The sequence below is a fragment of the Ursus maritimus genome, unplaced genomic scaffold (genome assembly GCF_017311325.1).
Source record: "Ursus maritimus isolate PB19 unplaced genomic scaffold, ASM1731132v1 scaffold_21, whole genome shotgun sequence".
Classification (NCBI taxonomy): Eukaryota; Metazoa; Chordata; class Mammalia; order Carnivora; family Ursidae; genus Ursus; species Ursus maritimus.
The window spans coordinates 48,730,112-48,753,117 of record NW_024424564.1 but is presented as its reverse complement, the minus strand read 5'-3'; the positions used below and the strand labels follow the sequence as shown (position 1 = coordinate 48,753,117).

The window sequence follows — 23,006 nt, the reverse complement described above, 5'->3', positions numbered from 1 at the left end:
AGATTTTATTTATTTATTTGACAGAGATAGAGACAGCCAGCGAGAGAGGGAACACAAGCAGGGGGAGTGGGAGAGGAAGAAGCAGGCTCCCAGCGGAGGAGCCTGATGTGGGGCTCGATCCCATAACGCTGCGATCACACCCTGAGCCGAAGGCAGACGCTTAACCGCTGTGCCACCCAGGCGCCCCATGCAGCCAACTCTTGATTTCGGTTCAGGTCATGATCTCGAGATCCTGGGATCTAGCCCCACATTGGGCTCCACGCTCAGCGAGGAATATGCTTTAGGACTCTCACTCCCTCTCCCCCTTCACCCCTTCAAATAAATAAATCTTAAAAAAAAAAAAAAAAAAAAGTATGACCTCTGGACCAGAAACAAAGTATCTTGTAAATACCTATTTCCTCCAGGTTATCACTAAAGAAATGTTTTCTAAATGTGAAGTATAATTTAACTCCCCCCCTTTTTTTTCTTTAAAGATTTTATTTCTTTGTCAGAGAGCAGGTGCACAAGCAGAGGCAGAGGGAGGGGGAGAAGCAGACTCCTCGCTGAGCAGGGAGCCCAACGTGGGACTTGATCCCAGGACTCTGGGATCATGACTTGAGCCAAAGGCAGATGCCCAACCAACCGAGCCACCCAGGCGCCCTGAATTAACCCCTTTCTTGAAAGAAATGAGTAACTTCTTTAAGAACTATGGAATGAATCCCTTTGAGATCTGTTCTTTATGTTTGCATTTCTGCTTTATATATTTTATTTTTTTAAGGATTTTAAGTTATCTCTACCTCCAACGTGGGGCTCAAACTCACAACCCTGAGATCACAAGAGTTACTTGCTCCACTGACTGAGTCAGCCAGGTGCCCCTGCTTTATGTATTTTAAATACACCTGGCCTGTGCTCTACAACTGTCACTATCCTAATTACAACTTTTTAAAGTTTAAAGCTAAACTACTAGTTAAACAATTAGTGTTTAAAACCATGGGAGAGGTATAACATTTTCCCATGGTTTTAAACTTCTCAAGACCCTAGAGCCACAGCAATGAAAGGCTAGATCATTCGTGGATGGAAACACTCATGTCAGTCATGGTCCCCAAATTCTGTCTTGACTTCTGGTTATGTTCCAGATTAGATAAATTTGAGCTAAATTGTGTGTCCATTAGACCACACCTCTGATAAAGAACATACCTTGTAAATAATATATACAAATCCCAGTACTTAAAAATGCTATTATGACTAAATGTATTTGTCCTATATGGGAATCCTAGAACAAAAAAAGGACATTAGCTAAAAACTAAGGACTTTATTTGGTAATGTATGGATATTGTTTCATTAACTATGATGACTGTACCATACTAATGCAAGACGTTAATAAGGAACATCAAGTGTGGGGTGTATGGAAACTTTGTACTATCTTTGCAATATAAAAATATTCTAAAATTTAAATAAAAATTGCATTAAAAACTTGAAAAAAGGGGCACCTGGGAGGTTCAGTTGGTTGAATGTCTCCCTTTGCCCCAGGTCATGATCCCGGTGTTCTGGGATCCAGTCCCGCATTGGGCTCCCTGATCAGTGGGAAGTCTGCTTCTCCCTCTGCCCCTCCCTCCATTTGTGCTCTCTCACCCTCACATAAATAAAGTCTTAAAAAAAAAAAAAAAAAACCTTGAAAAAATACACAAAAACTAAATGAAAATTAAAAACCACCTTAAACTCATCACCCAAGAAACCACACAGTATTTCATTATATAAATTTATTTACTTCTTTTTTTTACTTTCTAAGTAAACTCTATGCCAACATGGGGCATGAACTCATGACCCCGGGACTGAGTCCTATGTTCCACCAACTGAACCAGCCAGGTGCCCCAACTTTTCCTATTTATTTTTTCTGCTGACTCATTCCCCATTCTTTGGTTTGGTTCAAGTTCAGAATGTACTCTCTTCCGTGGCAGGCAAACCAAAACAGCATCCTCCTCAAATTTTGGCCTGCTCCCTGACTGGGCGGTGAACTCTCCCAGGCTCAGAAAGGAAGATGACATTTCCTGAGCACCTTCTTCACGTCAGACCCTTCGCTCTGCAATTTCAGTCAGCCAGTCCTCACATCCATCCAGGATTTACATCACCAATCTGGAGGCACCTAACCTCTGTGCTTCCACTAAAGGACATGAGACTCTCCTGGTTATCGAACGAAATCTACCATCAGCCAGGGGAAGACAGCAGTAGTAAGTACCTGGGTGTCTGACTGCAGCTGAACAGAAGCTGATTACCTCAGTCTGCCCAGATCCCGATTTCTGGATGATTCAGATCCTGGAGTTCAGATCACTGGGTAACTGAATTCAATCTAATTTTTGAGAAGGCCTGAGTGTTTTTTTTCCTCAGCCAACCTGCAGCCCACCCAAATGCCCTTAATTAAAATGTTAAATGGGGAGGTGCCTGACTGGCTTAGTCAGTGGAGCATGTGACTCTTGGAGTCCTATTTGAGCCCCACGTTGGGAGTAGAGATTACTTAAAAAAAATTTTTTTTTAATTTTTTTCATGTTAAATGGGAAAATAAGAGCAGATAACATTACACTTGATAGTATAACTTAAGTATGTTAATATAAAAACAAAAGACTAGAAGAGGAAAGAAGACATAATAAACCCACCCAAATTGCCCAGGAAGAAAAACCAGCCAAGCCAATTACGAAAGATAAGAGGCCTAACAATCATCACAAGACTGTTCTCTTATTTCCTTAATTTCTGTGAGAAAATTTAAGTAAAATCCCTGGTGTCCGGTATCCCCAGTGTGTCTGGTATGTAACATTAAGTCCTCAAATTACAGATACATTGATAGTAGCTACTTCCTCTTAGGTGGCCTATACCAGAGAAGGAAGTAGACAGAATGCCGATCGGTGCCCAAGGAGTTAATTCCTTGCAGCAGACCTAGCAGTTTCAAACATCCTCTCAAGATTCACACAAGAGGGGGGTGCCTAGATGGCTCAGTTGGCTAAGTGTCTGCCTTCGGCTCCAGTCATGATCCTGGGGTCCTGGGATCAAGCCTCATGTTGGGCTCCCTGCTCAGAGGGGGGAGCCTGCTTCTTCCTCTCCCTCTGCCCCACCCCCACGCTTCTGCTATCTCAAATAAATAAATAAATAAAATATCTTAAAAAAAAAAAAAGATTCACACGAGAGGAATAATAAACTTTCTGAAAGAGTTGAGACTTTCTGTGGCTCCATGCTCTCCAAGCTCACCTGCTACATTGAACTGCATTTAGAATTTGGTTTCAAGGATTGTCTCCTATTCTTTCCAATTGGTTGAGCTCTTTACTCCGGACTACCTTTGATTGTATATGGTTGGAGTCAACTCAGCCTCTCCTCTCTCTCAACATTCCCATTCCTGACAACTAGGTAGTCTGGCTTCTGATTGACTTGAAGGGAAAAGATGAGGTGGGGTAGGAGAATTACTAACTCATAGCAGCTTCACTGGGCCCAAACCACCCTGACTCTCAACAATGGGTATGGGTCTCAATTGTGTCTCCTGGGGGTTTGCTCAGTCGGTTAAGCGTCTGTCTGCCTTCGGCTCAGGTCATGAGCCCAGGGTCCTGGGACCAAGTCCACATTGGGCTCCTTGTTCCGAGGGGAGCCTGCTTCTCCCTCTGCCTGCCACTCCTCTTGGTTTTGCTGTCAAATAAACACTTAAAAAAAAAAAATTGTGTCTCTTGGGGCCACAGCTACCTAAGTCACTCTTCTTCCTCAAAGTGGTATTTGAAGCACTGACAAGTTTTCTCCTATAGGATCAAGTGCCCTAACATTCCTTCATTACTCCTCCTAGGACAAGGTCTCCTTTGGAGGTTGGCTCTCTAGTTAATCTCTGTTCCTCAGACTGGGTGTCCAAATGGAACGTAATACCATGGGTGTAGAAGAGTAGGACTATAGTGGAGTTTAAGCCTAATTTACTTACATTTATCTTAATTTTTTCTTCTTAGTTTTGGTCACATCATTTCAATCTATTTCAGGTTAGATAAAATTTTAGTCATCTTACCAAATGCATGTATTGGTTAATTATCCTAGTTTCGTGTTACGTGCAAATCTGATAAATACACTTTCTTCATTTTCATCTATGCTGAAACAATACATGGAACTGGACAGAGCTAAAGATGGAGGTCTATGGACTAATACCAGTGCTCCCCTTCCAGGTGGGGGACAGTTCCTAATGAGCTTCTTTGGCTACAGATGGTTCAACTACCAATCAATCTGTATAACCAGGATTCAAGATTGTCAAATGCCCTGATGAAATCTATAGACCCAATTAGCATTTCTCTGATATATAAGCTTTACCAAAAGATGAAGTGAGCTTGGGTACAACTTGAGCTGAATAAGCCTGAGAATTTACTGTAGCTCTGACTTTCATTATACATTCTGGCAAAACATAACTGGATACCAAAGGTATCCAACCATCCTGAATCAAAGTCCTGGCTATTTTGCTAGACACAGATCAAATTTACCTTCAGAAGAGAGGACCAGGACTTCACTTACTCCCTCATGATCAAGTGAGCATGTGAAACAGACTAGGCTAGCTGGACAACATGCCTGAAAGAGCAAACTATGAACTACAGGTTGTGTTGCTGTAAAAAACAGAGTCCAACTCAACATAATTTTTTTTCTTTTTCTTTGTTTAAGACAGAGAGAGCAGGGAGAGGTGGGGAGGGACTGAGGGAAAGGGAGAATCTTAAGCAGGCTCCACACCCAGCACTGAGCCTGATGTTGGGCTTAATCTCACAACCTGAGATCGTGACCTGAGCTGAGATCAAGAGTCAGACACACTTAACAAATTGAGCCACCCAGGCGCCCCGATGTAATTTATTTCTGCACTGTAAACCTTGAGAAATGTGAAAGCACCATGCAAACAGAAAAGTGCTGTATCAATTTGAGATGAACAGGTCTTGAGGTAAAATAAGGCATTAGAATAACATTTTCCAAGACTCGGCAATAAAGGTTAATGAAGCCAATGACTTCTTGTTTAATTCTTTCCAAGTCTACAGACATAATTCTGCTTTCACCTTCATTACGCTTTCATATGGTTTCAGCAGGGGATACACCTCCTCTTCCAGGAATCTCTGCACCTGCCAAAGAGGAAAGCAAATGTAAGACAAACGAAAACGTCAAGATGTTAGTTTGATAACGCTTTTTTCAATGTCAGTTTATGTCACTGAGAAATAATTTGATGAAGCTCTTATTCCACCACTGAACTTCTATTTTTCTCAACTGCCTGTCAGAAATCTGTCCCTAGACCGAGGCAGCTCAACTCACCATGCCCACACGTGCTTCCCCACAAACCAGCCCAGCCTGTTCTTTCCGTTCCCCAATCTAAAACCATCACTGCTTCTTCCCTCCTCATTCGACCACCTGCCAAGTGACTAACTTCCTGAACGGCCCCGCAGTCTCCCCCTCATCCAGATCTCCCACCACGTTGGCCCCACGGCCTCATCTACTGCGCGGCCTCCTGCAGCAGCTTCCTTGCTGGTCTTCCACCTCCAGTTTGTTTTCCAACTTGAAAACCTGTACCTACTTCTGTACTTGCTGTTCTAGCAACACGCAAACAATTGTAGTTTCTCTCCCATGTTGGACTATGTACTTGCCAACTCCTACTTGTCCCAAAGATTCAGCTCAGATGTCAAGTCTTCCAAGAAGCCTTTTCTGACCTCTCCTATTTTAGGGCTATTCTACTCCTTTGTGGTCCCAAAGGACATGCTTCCCGCAATTCCTGCAGGTACTGCTTGGTATTATAATGACCTCTTTATAAGCCTTCATCACTAAGTTCTGAGCCCCAGAATGAGCGCAGTATCCGAATACATACTGAGCACCTGGTCTGCACTCGTACACCTTTTTGAATTACGAGTGTAGTCTCTGAAAGGCCAAGAGGGAAAATGACATTTACTGAATACCTACTATGCACCAAGTACTATGCTAGGCTTTTTAATCCATATAACCACCAGCCTGTAAGACATGTATTCTTATCCTGTCAGCCAGTGAAAGCCAGAAGTCAGGAACGAACCTGACTGATCTGAGGGTAAAACCCAATCTTTGTCCATTATATCACATGCTCCAGAGCAGAATTCAGGGAGATCCACAGGGGGAAATACTTAGGCAGCTCAAAACAACCAGATCTTCACATTCTAGCCTGCTCTGAATTCTTTCTGACCAGCCTCATTCTCAGCATACCTCCTATAAAGTAGAAACATTAAAGAGAGTATTCCAGGTTCTGCAGCCCAGCAGTGAGGGCATTTTGGGGGCATCTGGGTGGCTCAGTTGGTTAAGCATCCGACTCGATTTTGGCTCAGGTCATGATCTCAGGGTGGTGAGATCAAGCCCAGCATTGGGCTTCACACTGGGTGAGGAACCTGCTTAATACTCTCCCTCTCCCCCAACCCCTCACCCACCACTTGTACACTCTCTCTCTCAAAAAAAATTTTAAATCAAAAAAAAAAGGGCATTTGGGGAGGCTTACAGCGCTATGGAAGTGTTCTCGTGCTTACCTGCTGGGACGCACGACCTGTAAACGAAGAAGGATCCAGTAGATGGTCCAACTGGGAGTGAATGGGACTGAAGTAGGCATCAGCCTGGATTCGCTCTAGGAGGTCATTGTCACCCCCTTCCTGCTTGACCACAGCAGCTGCCTGCTGGGAAAGCACTCTAATCTTCTCATGGCAATCCTGGGAAGACAGTGCGGTATTGCTGGTTCATTTACTAAGAGGGCATTTGGACATCGTAAGAAGCCATCCAACACACTTCCATGCGGTCTGTCTACGTCGGTACACAAAGCCCGTCCAGGCTGAGGTGGTTCCCCTCAGTCGGACTCCACCAAGATCTTGACCCTGACCACACCCTAGGATGAAAATGAAGTTAACGCCCATCTTGCTCTGGCCCCTCTAAAGCTTCATGGACCCTGTGCTCTTGTGTCCTGCCCTCTTCCCGTCATTTCCTATTGGAAATTCAGCCCGAATTCCTTCACTAAAAGTGGACGTTTTCTACAGGTGACTAAGTGATTCGCTTTAAACAAACCAAGTTCACCACAGTCACCCTCCAGAGACAAGCCTGTTCTACAGCAGAATACGGTCACTGCTCTGTACCACTACCAAGACTGGGTGAGGACAGAAATGCTTTCATCCTCCATAAGGGAGGAGAACAGGACTAAAGGTGCACTTTCCACTTATCCCGGAGCATGAGGGGTTAACAAACCTGGCGGTTACCCCCAGCTTTCACCATGGCCATGATGATGTTCTCCGTGGCCATGAAAGGCAGCTCTTGCCGAATGCGCCGCTCAATTACCTAGAAGAACGAATGCAGGGCTAAGATGGCGCAAGGTCACAAAGTCACACACACAGCAGGAGAGCCACTGAGACCAGTAAAAAATGCACACAAGGACAGGAACTATTACATTTATGAAGACAGAGAGCAGAATGGATCGTTTTCATCCACACTGTATTTTTCAGTTTCCTTTCTAATCCAAAGTATTATTTTGATTTAAAAAAGGAATATTGATTTAAATAAACTTTTAAAAGCTGCTTCATTGGAAAGATTTCTAAAACCTGAACTTTGTTAAAATTTCAGTGCCCAACCTCAAGAGCCAAGTATATAATGGAAATGAACCCATCTGCCTCAGGTACTTAAAAACCAGCAAAGGAAATCGTCTGCTCTGCCAGTCACACCAGAGCTGATGATTCATGCTCATAAAGAGCGTAAGCCATTCAAGTACTTCCTTTTCTCTTTTCTATAAACGTGTCTACAGATTCCAGGATTAGCTCTCTAGAGCTTATGTCACAACTTTAGGAATGAGCTCTGGTTAGGAAGAACTCCTCCTACTGGACCAGGATGCAGCTCCCCAAACATACTCACTCCAGAGCAGGAAAAGATTACACTCCCCCTCCCACATGCCAACCGCCCTCCCTAATATTTTGTTTTTTTATTGAGGTTTCTTACTTTAGGGTACACCACCAATCCTTCAGAAACGTTCTGCAGCGTATTCAATATCGTATCTGCAGTGAGAAATGCCTCAGCCAAACAGATACGTCTGGAAAACAAACAGCCAATTCAGTTATCTCTTTAAACAAATATCAATTTGAGTGAAATGTAGGGTGTGTCCCAAGAAGCTGCCTCACTGACCTGTCACGCCACATGTACTACTTGGACAACTTCCTTTCATCTCATGACTTCAGCTACCCCAATATCTGATGACCCTCAAATCTATCACCCCTTGTCCAGGCCACCTGCTTACGTGCCAGATCACATACCCCATTGGAGAGCTCTGCCTGGTTGATCCGTAGGTACCTCAAACCCCAGACTGGACTCAGCCACTTTTCCACTGCTTCCTGCTCGCATGTCAAACCCACTCTTCTTCTCCCTGTGGCTCCTGTCTCAGTAAATGGGACTAGCACACCATCACCAATTAATTCTCACTGCAGTCCACCACCAAGGCCAGCCAATTTGCCCCTGATTTTATTACTTATATCCTTCCTCTCTGATCACATGGCCACTGTGCCAGCGTGGACTTGGATTTTTTTTAAAGAAGCCTCCTAACTTGTTCTGACCAGATCCATGTCCCCTTACAACTGATTCTCCAAATTGTTACAGGGTGTTTGAACGGGCACATCTGATTAGGTCACGCCCTGCTGAGTATTCATTCAATGGCTGACTTCTGAATGAGCTCACACATCTTACTTCCATCAATGTCTTATTCCCTGGATTACACACAGATCCCAGAGAGCTAGCTTTAACTATATATCCTTTTCAGATCCCAGTACAATGCAAGCAAACCACAGTAACACGAAACTGCTTTAAAAAGTATAGGATAGGGGCGCCTGGGTGGCTCAGTCATTAAGCGTCTGCCTTCAGCTCAGGGCATGATCCCAGGGTCCTGGGATTGAGCCCCACATCAGGCTCCCTGCTCCGTTGGGAGCCTGCTTCTTCCTCTCCCACTCCCCCTGCTTGTGCTCCCTCTCTCGCTGGCTGTCTCTCTGTCAAATAAATAAATAAAATATTAAAAAAAAAAAAAAGTACAGGATAGGGGTGCCTGGCTGGCTTAGTTGAAGGCTCTCCTTCAGCTCAGGTCATGATCTCAGGGTCCTGGGATCAAGCCCAGTATCAGACGCCCTGCTCACCAGGAAGTCTGCTTCTGCTTCTCCCTCTCCCTCCACCACCCCCATCCCTGCTCCTGTGCGTGCTCTCTCTCAAATAAAAAAAAATCTAAAAAAAAAAAAAGTATACATATAGGGGCACCTGGCTGCCTCAGTTAGTGGAGCGTGTGACTCGATCTCAGGTTGTAAGTTCGAGCTCCACATTGGGTGTAGGGATTACTTAAAAACAAAAATCTTTTTTTGTTTCTTTTTTTGAGTGAATGAAGCCACCACAGATGTTTATTAAGCAAGGATACAGAAAAACCTCTCAGGAGTGAGAGGGGTCCTGACAGGGTTGCCCCAAAACAAAAATCTTTAAGTATAAACGTAAAGCAGAAAACCACGTGCATGTTGGTACCTTATTCATACCTACACGCTACTTCTGACGCATCTCATCACTAATCACCATGTAACTGTCCCAAGACACTACACCTGCCTTCAGCACAGTAACTAAACTCCTTTTCAGGGCCTACAGGGCCTTTCATAAACTAGCTGTGATCCGTCATCCTGTCCCACTCATCTCTTGCCACACACAGACTTCACTCCCCAGTGCTACCTGACTGCTGGTAACTCCCTAACTGTTCTTTCTCCTGCCTTTATGCCTTCATATATGCTTCCAAACTTGTCTTTTTTTTTTTTAAAGACCTATTATCTTTATTTACTTATACAGAGGGAGAGATCTTACAGGCTCCACACCCCGCACTGAGCCCGACACGGGACTCAATCTCACAACCCTGAGATCATGACCTGAGCTGAAATCAAGAGTCAGACCTTAACCAACTAAGCCGACCAGGTGCCCCTATATCTTAACTTAAAGGTCTTTAAAAACGCCTGTTTTTAAAGGGCGCCTGCGTGGCTCAGTTGGTTAAGCATCTGCCTTCTGCTCAGGTCATGATCCCAGGGTCCTGGGATTGAGCCCTGCATCGGGTTCCTTGCTCAGTGGGGAGCCTGCTTCTCCCTCTCTCTCTGCCATTCCCCCTGCTTCTGCTCTCGCTCTCTTTCAAATAAATAAATAAATTTTTAAAAAGCCTATATTTCTTGAGTCTTAGAGCATCGCCTTCTCTGTGAACCCTTCCCTGACTCCTCCACCACTACTCCCCCATCCTAGCTCCCACAGAGATTATCTCACATACATTCTGACCCTAACACACATCACACTGTTCTATGTTCTTGCCTTCCTGCTAGACTCGAGGCTCTGCGGGGACAAACAGAAAATACACAGATGCTCAAAACATCCTTCTGCTTCCAGGCTCCTCTTCTGGTCCTCCCCCAACTTGTTGAACGTGGCATCCCCCTTCTACTGACCGATTGGCACTATCATCCAGCGTGCGCTCAAACCACTGCACGGATGCCGTCTGCAGTGGGTCCATGAGAAGGGTCATCAGGTGACGAGCAAGGCTGCAGCACCGCTCTGAGCGCATAGGGTTCCGCTTGTATGGCATCGCGCTTGAGCCTGCCCCGTACAAGGAAAAACAAAAGCAGAGAGACTTCAGAGGACACTGAGTGCCTGAGCACGCTGCTGGGTGAGCTACTAACGCAGGCCCACAGGCCTCTCAGCATCTCTGCGGTGTTCTCATGTCTTCACAGAACACTCACCAATCTGCTGTTTCTCGAAGGGCTCCTCCATCTCCTTGAGGTTCGCCAGGAGTCGTATGTCGGTACAAATCTGGGGGGAAAGGGCTAGGCAACGTCCCGCACTGTTGGTGCGCAGGACTCTGGGAGCAGGGGCTAGACTGATGAAGGAGGTGAGCACGACCTCTCTAAGAGTTCCTGGAGAATACCTCACTCAGACTTCTCCTGGCTCCTGAAGAGCAGGGATAACAAATAAGGGAGCATGGGAACACTTGTGTGAAACATCACTGACGATAGCAAGGAAAGACAATGCAAGACGAGCTTTAATGAGAACTCTGGAGCTAGTCTGTCTTTTAGAGCACCTTAATTTAAGAGGTGTCACCTACAGACCCCAGATGGTGAAAATGAAGCTTGACGTCTCTTGAGAGATGTAACTATAATAAAAGTCCGAGGCGAATTCCATCTGTCTGTGGTTTGCAGAACTCTCAGCCCACCCCCACAAACTGCTACCACCACTCACCTTGTGCACGGATGCCCCCAAGCTAGCCAGCACAGACAGCACCTCAATATCCACTTTTCGTGTATAGGTCTGTCCTGTGATGATGAAAGCCCTAGAAATAAATTGAAGAGAGTCGTAAGTGAAAATATTTCAGGGGCGCCTGGCTGGCTCAGTTGGCGGAGCACACAACTCTTAATCTCAGGGTTACGTTCGAACCCCACACTGGGTGCGCAGATTATTTAAAAATAAAATCTGAGAGGGAAAAAGTGCTTTTTCAAAACGTGACTGTCAAACAAATGAGCAAAAACAGACCTTAAGCAAGAGCTTGGTCTCACTGGTATACTAAGTCATACTGAGCCCAGACAACCTCACTGGTAATATGCTTCTGAAACAAACTGTTTTTCTCTCCTTTTTACTAACACCCAGACCTGAGAAGGAAGTGTGGGCCTGTGGTACCCACATCTTGCCACAGCCTGATGGAAATGCCTAGAACAAGAAGCCATGCTGAAGCGTGATGGCCCTCAGTGGAAATGGTCAGATTTAGATGAAACCACTAGAGGACCTCAACATGGGTGAGACTATTCAAAAGAATCTCAGAAGTAAACACTTTGCTTATTCCTTATAGACTATAAAAAAAATAGAATCTAGACTATAAAGAAAAACAACCCAGGCCAGAGATAAAAGAAAATGGGTAGAAGAACAAAAGAAGAAAAGGTCAGATCAAGAGGTACCCTGAACACAGGCCTTCCATCACTTAATAGGGAAGTCAACACTTTTCCCATTTACCTACCTCTTAAATCCTGCCTTTTCTGTCACCATCTTGTCAAGCTGCTCTACCTTGGAAGAAAAAGACATCCCTGTAGAAATCCAGGTGTGACCAGTATGAGGACATCTCAACATCCTGCCCAGGCTTCAACCTCCTTCCAGTCCAGAGACTCCACTCATCCCAAGATCAATCTCTCCTCCCATTCTGGAGGTCAGCTCTGTCTCTGGTGCTCTCACCACTGAGTTTCTGTGTCCCCAGTTGCTCTCGGAATACCTTCTGGTCATCTCCTTCGAAGAGTTGCAGGAAGCTGGCCTGAGTGCCAGTGGTGCCCTTCACTCCCCGGAAGCGCAGGTCATCTCGGACACGCTTCAAGTTCTGCAGATCCATGCAAAGATCCTGAATCCAAAGGCAGCAACGTTTCCCAACTGTGGTCAGCTGAGCAGGCCTGAAAATGACCCAAAAAGGACACAGAGAAGTCTCGAACCAAGGACTTACTTCATAAAAGCTTCACTGCTTCTTCAAACAATCACTGCTTACCCCTGGAAAGCATTAAGAATTAAAGTAAGAGAGAAACCGGTGTAGACAAAACCAGAGCTAAGAAGTTTGAGCAAATAATGGTTAAGGAAATTCAATGTCATTTATAAATATTCAGTGATTATAAAACTAAAGGTCTCCTAACATAGCTCTTTCTTTATCATCAAGAGGCAATATGAGGGCAGGGACAATGTCTGTTTTGTTTGTCCCCAGACTTTGGCAAGTCAAATACACTCATGTAACAAACATTTGCCAAGTATCCAATGTGTTCTTGGTTTTGAAAAAAGAGCAAATAAAATAGACAAGGTTTCTGTCCAATGGAACTCACATTGTGGTGTAAACAAGTAAACCAAGTAACTATTGATTTTTTTTTTGTCAGAAATATGAAAACACAAAATGATGAAGACACTGGAGAGTGCTACTCCAGACTGTCAATAAAGGAAGCCCTCTCCGAGGAGACAAGATCTGATGAGAGGGTAGCCATGCTGTGGAGAACAACCCCAACACACACATAACCAAAGGACTCTAACATAACAGCTGATGGCTTTGCTCCCTAAGTCTAAACCAACCTGCTGCAGGTCCGTTTCTGAACGTAAAATATCATTACGAATACACTGCGATAAAGCTGCAGCTCTAACAGATGACCTAGCTCATGCCAGGTGGCTTTTCTCTCCTACCAGGCGAATGACACAGACAGCTGGCAACAAGAAGGCACACCACGAGCCATAATATGTCCCCCAATTAATCTCATGGTAGTTTTCTAGCTGATAGATTACTGGTCCAAGCAAAGAAATAAATGGACGGCTTTGTTGGATCTGTTTATGGCAGCATTGTACGTAACAGCCACAAAGTGGAAACAACCCAAATGTCCATAAAGTGAAGAACGGACAAACAAAATCTGGTCTATCTACCATTTTGCCTATGAAAGGAAATGAAGCAGTCTACATGCTACAGTAGGACCACTGAAAACATTATACTAAGTGACTAAAGCCAGTCATAACAAGATGAATACTGAAGGACTCTACTTAAATAAAACGTCCAGAAGAGGCAAATCCATAGACAGAAAACAGACCATGATTGCCAGGGGACAGGTAAGGGGGGAGTGGGATGACTGCTAAATGGGTGTGGGTTTTTTTGAGGGGTGATGGAAATATTCTGAAATTATATACAGGTGACTGTGTAAATCTGTAAGTATACTAAAATCCACTTATTAGGGGCACCTGGGAGGCTCAGTCGGTTGGGCATCCGACTCTTGATTTCGGCTCAGGTGATCTCAGAGTCATGGGATTGAGCTCCACATCAGGCTCTGCGCTCAGTAGGGAGTCCGCCTGACATTCTCTCTAGCTTTCCCTCTGCACCTGCCCCAGCTCATGCTCTCTAAAATAAAGAAATCTTAAAAAAAAAAAAAAAAAAACCATAAACCACCATTAACTGCAGACTTAAAAAAGGGTGAATTTTATGGTATGTGAATTATATCTCAATAAAGTTGCTTCCCCTCTCCCCTTTCAAAAAGATTTGAGAGAGAGAGAAGGAAAAGAGAGAGGGAAAGAGAGGGCAGGGCGAGGGGGAGAGGGAGAGAGGGAATCCTGAAGCAGACTCCCCATAGAACAGGGAGCCTGATGCAGGGCTCAATTCCAGGACCCTGAGACCATGACCTAAGCCAAAATCAAGTCAGCTACTTAACTAACTGAGCCACCCATACACCCCCCCCTTTTTTTTTTGAAAGTAGGCTCCACATTCAACACGGGGCTTGAACTCACAACCCTGAGATCGAGAGTCCCATGCTCTCCTGAGAGAGCCAGCCAGATGCCCAGGAACTGACCTATACCGAGGAGATACATGCATCAATACCAGCAGTGCCTACTGCTGCTAACTGGGGCCGCGGATGCCCTCGTCACGCTGCACCCAGAGGAATACTGGGATGCACGCATTCTCTGGGCACTCCCCAGTGCTCACAGGAGAGGAAGAGGAGCTGCAACTCAGGTAATGCTAGGGAACCAGCAGAAGGCATTTGTCATGGTCAACGCCGACATACTGCACACGGACTCCTCATGAACAATTTCTTCAGGCTTCTGCTACCAGTAAACGCAGGCCCTAACTTTGAAGAAGATTAAACTCAACAGCCTTTCTTAAATTATAGGAGATAATACCCTTGCTGCTATAGTAATACCCCCATCAAAATGTAAGGCCGATGCTAACACACCACTACTAAAATATCATCATTAGAAATTTGCTACTAGCATTCCAAAAATGACATTCTCTGCTTTTGAAAAGGATTTTATTTGATAATCATAAAAATACTTGTGCATTTTAAAAATCAAAAATATAAAATATAGGGAAAAATTTAATTATCCTATTATCCTTAAACCAGAGAAATCAGTATTTACATCTTGGTGTAATTTTTTCCAATCTTCGTACAATTTATATGTTGTCTGTATCCCGTAACATTAACCTGAGCATATTTCCATATTAATCTTACGAGCATGATTTCAATGGCTGCGTATTATTCCAGCCTATGAATATACTATATGCTATACCTTAATTATTCTCTTATTGTGCACGTTTAGATTGTTTCCAATGCTTACTATCAAAACCAATATTTTAATAAAGATCTTTGTACATAAGGCTTTTTGCATAATTTAGATTACTTCCTTGGGCTAGAGTTTTAAAAATGAAATTACTGAATCAAGGAGAATGAATACTTTCTAAGGCTCTTGATCCATATTTCCCAATGTTCCCCAAACGAACTCTTACAAGTCTCTAGCTTTTTAGGTAGGGACAAGGTTCATTCCTCATAAGCATCCCAAGTTTATTTGCTTAACCTATGTTTTGAGATTCTTCACCTCCAGGCTTCCACAGAGAAGGGAAACGGAAGAAAGAAATGAAAGCCAACTGCACACAAACTCGCCCAAGTCCCAAGAAGTAATCATATCACTTACTGGAAATGTGTGAAACCTAAGGTGGGGAGATCAGCTCGTTCCTTAGCAAAGTCAGCAAGCCGAGAGATCACCCTAGCAAGCTGCAAGAAAGACCACGTAGTGAAGAATGAGTTCAGCTGAGCTTGTTACATAATCAGGAACTAAACTTTTAGACAATTTAATATAAAATTACATCTCCCGCCTAAGGAAGGCAGAGGCATATCTTTCCATCTTTGCATCCCAAAGTGCCTTGATGAGTTCAGGGCAACCAAAGTTTGAAAACAGAGTTGACTACCTAAAGAGTCATGAACTTTTTCTGCACAATTTTAAGACCACTTACGTGCGCATGCAGATAAAAACAGGACAAAATCACAAATCTGACCAACATATTCCAACAACGAGCTGCTGGTTAACTTCCTTCATTTAAAAGGCTATGTTTTAAAAAGAATCTGCTTAGAGCGATTTAACCCAAAAACAGAGAATTAGTTCTACAGACCAGATACAGAATCATTCATGTGAACAGAAGACAATCTATTTATATTCACATTGCACTGATTTATTCGAAAGTGGTGCCCATCTCCTATCATGGGGAACCCAGGGCTGACAGGAAACTGTTGCCAACTCCTTACCTTTGGCAAAAGCAGGTCAAATGCATTTCTAAGAATAATCAGGTCCTGCAAAGGAAAATGCAGTGGTCTCACCTTAAACAGCTTTGCCCAAACAATAATATTACATAACACTTCTTGGCCATCATAACTGGGCTTCTCAGCTACCACCTTTCTCACTATTAGCAACCCTCCATGCAAGCCAGAAGATCCTAACAGAAGTGGTTCTTTTCAGAATACTGTTTTAAAAGCACATCAACCTGGAGAGCAGTACTTCTGGGATCTCCAAGGAACAAAACCCTTATACCTCCAAAGGCCAATGTACATGGTAACTAAAACAAGTGGAGAACAGTCACGGAGCAAATTCCCATCCTGAATACTGTGAAGATGTCCAGGTCAACAAGCTCTAGATGTTCCCAAAGAGGAGTGCCCGAGTCTCTGAGAAGCTTCCAGGGGGAACATTCCATTAGTTTCCCCCCTCCTTTGTTCACGTCTATCGTTGCTAACAAAAAAAAACGACATGAACCAGAATATCAAGGTTTAGGAAATTTGAAGCTGTTCTTGAGGGAAATAGGAGATGTAGTTCAGGCAACTCGCATGAGATAGTAATTGAGGAGTCCAACTACACACTGTTTAAAAAAAAAAAAAAAGTATATTCCAAGAGAGGGGATTGTTGTTCTTCCGTTATCTGAGTCACCAATCACACACAGATGCCTTTAATTATGTACCACTTGAGACTATAAGTATTTGGGGCAACTTAAAAATCAGTGGCTTCTTTCTGAATTGGAAGTGTATCTGGAATGGAATTTCTGTTCCCATGGGCACAGTGTGATTAAGAGCACAGGTTTGGGGCCATTCTCCCTGGGCGTGTATCCTTTCTAGCTGTGTCACATTAAGCAAGTTCTTCAACCTCTCTTTAAGTGTCCTCACCCGTAGAGACGGGGATTCTAAAGCCAGATCCGGAAGACTACACATTTTGATTCTACTTATAGGACATGACGAGAAAAGGCAAAACTACAGAGAAAGAAAGCAGGTCAACGGTTGTCTGGGCTGGAAAGCAGGAGTGGGGACTGACTGCAAACAGGCATGAGAACTTTTCAGAGTGAGGGATGTGCCATAAAACCAGAGCGTAGTGAAGGTTGAACAGTATCAATTCACTAAAACTCACTGGACTGCACATTTAAGATGGGGAAATTTATAGTATGTAAACTTCACCTCAAGAAGCTGTTGAAAAATGGAGATAAAAGCACCTCTCTTACGGTTGTTGTGAAGAATAAATGAAGTAAAACATACAAAGTGCTCAGAATACTGCCAAGCACCTAGTAAACTCAGGAAAACGCGATATTACTTTTTCATGTTTGACGGTAAGCCGCTCTGCCGATTAAGAGTTTTGTGTAAGAATCATAATGCAATCCCTTCTTTTTTTTCAGAAGTTACAGCAAAGAGTTATAAAGGACTTTGGAAAGAAAATCCCTCTGGACAATTACCTTGCCCCTAAAACACTAAGACCTTGACTTATGTCCAGCCAACCAAGGCATAAACTGCATCTGCCGGTCTTATATTACGGAGGTCATTAGGGGCTTATGGTTTAGATTAGAAGAATAACAAAAGCAGAAAATTCCTGAGTTTAAGATACCCCTAAAACTAAAGATCTCTGGAGTCACTTCCTAAAATTAGATAAAAGCAAATAAAATTTATAAACCCATTATGAAAACGGAGTCCTAAGAGGAAACAGAACGCTACAGATTCCTACTGTATTGTCTCCAACATAGCAGGAGGTGGCGCCCAGATGAATTATGGCAGCAGCTTTCGGGCAGCAGTGGCCAAACGTGTGCACGTGAGCCATCACGTCATGTCGCAACTGCTTCTCCTCCTCAGCTGCCATCTTGAAGTCGATGTTGTCCAGGTTTGATTTCATCTCCTGGATTTGTTCATCTGTGATCGGCAAACCCAACGTCTGCAGAACAGGCAAAACAAAATAAAATAACAACGACTTGAAGTGACGCCAAGAAAAAAACTGGTTCATACTAGCATTTACGCCCCACCTCCCAATTCTTAAATTAAAATTTGGGGCAGGGCTCTGCGTGGCTCAGTCGGATGAGCCACGCCAGCTCTTGCTTTCAGCTCAGGTCATGACCTCAGGGTCTTGGGACTGAGCCCTGCAACAGGCTCCCTGCTCAGGGACAGGCTCCCTGCTCAGCGGGGCAGTCTGCTTGTCTCCCTTCTCCCTTTGACTCCCACCCCGCCCTGGTTCGCAAGTACTCGCTCTAAAATAAATCAGTAATTCTTTAGAAAAAAATAAAAATAAAATTGGGGGCAATTAAAAGTACATGGGGAAGAAGGCATGTTTTCTTTTTTAAGATTTTATTTATTTATGGGGTGTCTGGGTGGCTCAGTCAGTTAAGCGACTGCCTTCAGCTCAGGTCATGATCCCGGAGTCCTGGGATCAAGCCCCCATCGGGCTCCCTGCTCAGCAGGGGAGTCTGGTTCTCCCCCTCCCCCAGCTCATGCTCTCTCCCTCTCTCTCCTTCAAATAAATGAAATCTTTAAAAAAAAAAAGATTTTATTTATTTTTGGGGGGCACACATGCGCACGGGGAGGGACAGAGGGAGAAGCAATCCCAAGGGGACTGCACAGAGTGTGAAGCACCACACAGGGCTCGATCCCACTACCCTGAGATCACCACCAGAGCCAAAACCAAGAGTCAGTTGCTCAACCGACTCCAGGCACCCTGGAGGGCATGATTTTCTTTTTTCTAATTTTTTATCCATTTTTAATAGTAATTTTTTATTACGTTATGTTAGTCACCATACAGTACATCCCAAGTTTTTGATGTAAAGTTCCATGATTCATTACTTGTGTATAACACTCAGTACTCCATGCAATATGTGCCCTCCTTACTACCCATCACCAGCCTATCCCCCACCCTCTCCCCTCTAAAGCCCTCAGTTTGTTTCCCAGAGTCCATAGTCTCTCATGGTTCATTCCCCCTTCTTTTTACCCCCCTTCCTTCTTCCCTTTCTTCTCCTACCAATCTTCCTACTTCTTATGTTCCATAAATGAGTGAAACCATATGATAATTGTCTTTCTCTGCTTGACTTATTTCGCTTAGCATTATCTTCTCCAGTCCCATCCATGTTGCTGCAAATGTTGTGAAATCGTTCTTTCTGATGGCTGAGTAATATTCCAACTAATTTTTTTATCTATTTATTTTTGAGCGAGAGAGAGAGCACACTGGAGCGAGTGCAAGTGGAGGGAGGGGCAGAGGGAGAAGCAGACTCCCAGGTGAGCCAGGACCCTGGGATCCCGACCTGAGCCAAAGGCAGACACTTAACCACAGACACTTAACCCACTGAGCCACCCAGGCGCCCAAAGGCATGATTTTCTTAATGAATAATGTTGATTACATTCTAAGTAAATGCCAAAATATACAATATAATTCTTTTTTTTTTTTTTTAAAGATTTTATTTATTTATTTGACAGAGATAGAGACAGCCAGTGAGAGAGGGAACACAAGCAGGAGGAGTGGGAGAGGAAGAAGCAGGCTCCTAGTGGAGGAGCCTGATGCGGGGCTCGATACCATAACGCCGGGATCACGCCCTGAGCCGAAGGCAGATGCTTAACCGCTGTGCCACCCAGGCGCCCCCAAAATATACAATATAATTCTGATCTTTGTTCCCTCTGCCCTTGTATCTCTGCCTGGTTCACACGTTCTGGTCTCTGGACTCAAATGTCATCTCCTCGAAGAGGTCTTTCCCAACTCTGATATTAAACATCCTTCTTATATACCATTCATCTATCCTTTTAACCTAAATTTATTTACAACACTTATCACCACATGACATTTTTACAAATGCATTAGCCTGTCCCTCCCCCTAGAATGTATACTCCGTAAGAGGAGAGTTTGTTTTATTTATTGCTTACCCCTTAGTGCTTGGCCTGTAAGTGCCCCAAGTGCGGGATCCAGGCCAAAACTTTACATTTGACCCAGATGGATTTACTTAGAGAAATGAAAATTAAGATCATTGTTAGTGGTTTTGCCAACAAATTATATACAGCAAATTCAGTAAAACTGAAAACCACTGCAGGATTTTATTGAGAAAAATATAAACATCTTACATTCATCCATCACTGGAAAAATCTGGCTGGCAAAAACCAGCTTGCAGCCCACAGGCAGCTCAGAACCCTGGATTCAAGTGCAGAATTATACAGATTGGTAAAATTCATTCAAACTCACTTGAAACTCCCAAGCCTTGGCCCTGGGGAGAATCTTGCATCTTAGGCCTGTCTTGTTCAAGATGGCAGTTACTTGCCAGATGTGGCTATTTACATTTAAACTGATTGAAATTAAAAAGTAAAAATTCAGTTCCTCAGTCACACTACCCAAATTTCAAAAGCTCAGTAGCCACAGGGGCAAAGCTGCCTCAGACTGTTAGACAGTAGAGAGTTATCTCAGGGCTCCTCTCAAAGCAAAGCAGCAGGGGGCAGTGTGGCCAAACTGCTTCCAATCCCCTGGGCAATGCATCTTGTTAAAATTTCTCCCCCACTCCTGCTTTTCTGCATTCCTCCTAATCTCTTATTCAATTTTTTCCCCTTAACTACTAAATTATTGCACAGTTTATGCTAATTTTGACACCTTAACAGAAAATCCAAACACAGGAGATCATACCAAAACCGTATGCATTTCAGGCAGTGTGCTGACTGGGCAGAGGAAAGAATGCATATTCATAGGACTCTACATTGCAATTCCAACTAAAAGACATTTACTAGCTACGGTGATCCTGCAAAGTCTTTGAATGCCACTACCCTCAACTACATAATGGAGCAGCATATGAAAGAGAAAAGAATACAGGCCAGTACATAATAAATCACACCACCCTATTAATGTCCTCTTCTACCCATTCCTGTTATCTGAGCCAATATTCTATGAAGTCTTTCCGTGCCTCCGTTCCGTCATCTGTCAAACATCTGTAAAATAGTTCTAACCATACAGAGCTATTTAGAGGGTTAATGAGCCATTAATATGCAAGGCCTTAAGACAGTGCCTGGCACATAGTAGGCATGATAAAAGTGTCTACTATTATTATGTCGCTTAATTATCTTGAGGACAGTGATGGGGAGGGGAAAAATCTAGGGAAGAGTTTCCTGTTTGGGGAGTTCCGCTGTCCCTGGGTCCCAGGCAGTGCTAAGATTGTTTCCAAGTTTCCTAATGCCCTTTGAGAGGACACTGTCATCTTGCCTGTTGTGGCATTTTCCTCTGAAACTTTATAGCTCTCTGGATCACCTTCAGTTTCCTTCAACTCCTCTGGGAAGGCCCCTCTGGAGCTACTTCTCAAAGCGTTGAGCTAAATAGCTCTACATGCAGCTCTTATAAGAGACACCAGAAATCCCACTTAATAACCCCCTACCCTGATTCTCCCTCCTTAGAAAAGCAAAACACAGCCGATTGGAGCGGAAACAATGGCGAGGAAACACGAATTTTGTAGTGACACTCCTGTCACTAACTACATTGAGGCACTGTGGAAGACGAAGTGGCTGAGTGCTCAGGCTCTGCATTGAACCCAGGTTCACACCCCGGTTCAGCAATTAATGGTTAGGTGCAAATAACGCGCTTGGGTATCACTGAGGCTTGATTTCTCCCATATAATGTGGAGAGTTTGCAGAGTTTATGGGTTAAATGGGAAAAGATGTGTAAAGAAATTAAGAGTCGCACAATAACACGTAACGAGCGCTCAGTGTCCGTGGTCAACAGAGTATTCCTGCAGGAATGGCTAAGATAAATCCTTAAAACCGGAGCGTGCATTTCTCGCCGCCTCCTCCGCGTGTCTAACCCTCCATGAGTCAAAACAAGGGAGGCAACAGGTGTCGGCTCCCGGGCCTTCTGCCCTGACCTTCCTGGGGCCATAGCTCCTTAGGAAAGGGATACTCGGCCGAAAATAGCGGGGCAGCTCCCCCCAGGGGCCAGGCCTAGGCTCGGCGCCGAGNNCCGCACGTGCTGGGGCGGGCCCGCCTCTCCCCGCCCGGCCCCTTTCCGCGGCCCGTTACCTGCTCGGCCTCCGCCAGCCACAGCCAGAGCTGCCGCCAGGTCCGGAATTTGTACCTGTCGCTAAACACGAAGCACATCTCTGGGCTGGCGTAGCGGGAGGCAAGCGGCGTGCGGTAGCTGTCGTGCCCGCATGCCGCCTGCTGCCCGCCGCCGTCACCTCTCTCCGCCATCCCGAACACGATACCCTGCTAGGGAAGGGAGGGCCAGCGAGGGCGGGAGCGGAAGTCCGGGGGCGGGACTTCCTCCATTCGGGGCGATACTTCCTTCACTTGGTCCAGCCCCGGGGCCCCTGAGACGCGAGAGCTCCCAGTTGTCGGACTTGGGCTGCCCGCTGCTGAGGATTGGCGAGTTTCTCTTCGTGTACAAGAAACGTGATTAGCGTTTCATAATTTACTTAGCCACTCTGTGCCTCAGTGTCCCCATCTGCAAAAAGGTACATTAAGACCTGCCTTTAAGATTGCCGTGAGGCGTTAGAGTATTAGACCGATGTCCGGGACACTTAGAAAACCCTCTATGTGTTTTGCTATTACTTTTTTAAGGATTTTATTTATTTATTTATTTTAGAAAGAGAGCGCTCCAGCGGGGCGGGAGGCAGGAGAATCTCAGGGAGACTCCCCGCGGAGCGCGAGCCGGATGAGGGGCTCATCTGATGACCCTGACATCATGACCTGACCTGAAATCGAGAGTCCACGCTCGACCGACTGAGCCACCCACATGCCTCTGTGTTTGCTATTATTAATTATAGTTGTCGCCCACCCCAGCTTCACTGCCATTACCTGTCTGGCATCAGTGCGGTTCAGAGGAGAAATGATGTCCAGGGGAAGTCAGCATTTGTTGAGTTACAAATGAGACCCCAGCACGAAACTGCAGTAAAAATGGATTTCAGCCAGTGCTGGAACTGAGACTCCCAGAAGTTGAGTGACTTGCTG

The 23,006-nt window shown here is 44.6% G+C and overlaps 1 protein-coding gene across 2 annotated transcripts; it reads right to left on the bottom strand.

The window, feature by feature from the left end:
• Positions 1-4,954: 4,954 nt before the first annotated feature.
• Positions 4,955-22,295, bottom strand: ADSL (adenylosuccinate lyase). 2 transcript variants are annotated; one of them, XM_008705531.2, is made up of 13 exons: positions 22,077-22,293; positions 17,785-17,988; positions 16,056-16,100; positions 15,448-15,527; positions 12,248-12,419; positions 11,999-12,045; positions 11,230-11,320; positions 10,734-10,803; positions 10,443-10,590; positions 7,945-8,035; positions 7,204-7,293; positions 6,501-6,677; positions 4,955-5,087 (listed from the first exon to the last, which is right to left on the bottom strand). In XM_008705531.2, exons 1-13 carry the CDS (start codon positions 22,245-22,247, stop codon positions 5,001-5,003), a joined length of 1,473 nt encoding a protein of 490 aa, XP_008703753.1. In that variant the 5' UTR covers positions 22,248-22,293; the 3' UTR covers positions 4,955-5,000. The 2 variants fall into 2 exon arrangements, with proteins under 2 accessions (XP_008703753.1, XP_008703754.1); XM_008705532.2 differs by lacking the exons at positions 4,955-5,087; positions 6,501-6,677 and adding an exon at positions 6,684-6,850 and having other exon boundaries at positions 22,077-22,295.
• Between the last annotated feature and the right edge of the window lie 711 nt (positions 22,296-23,006).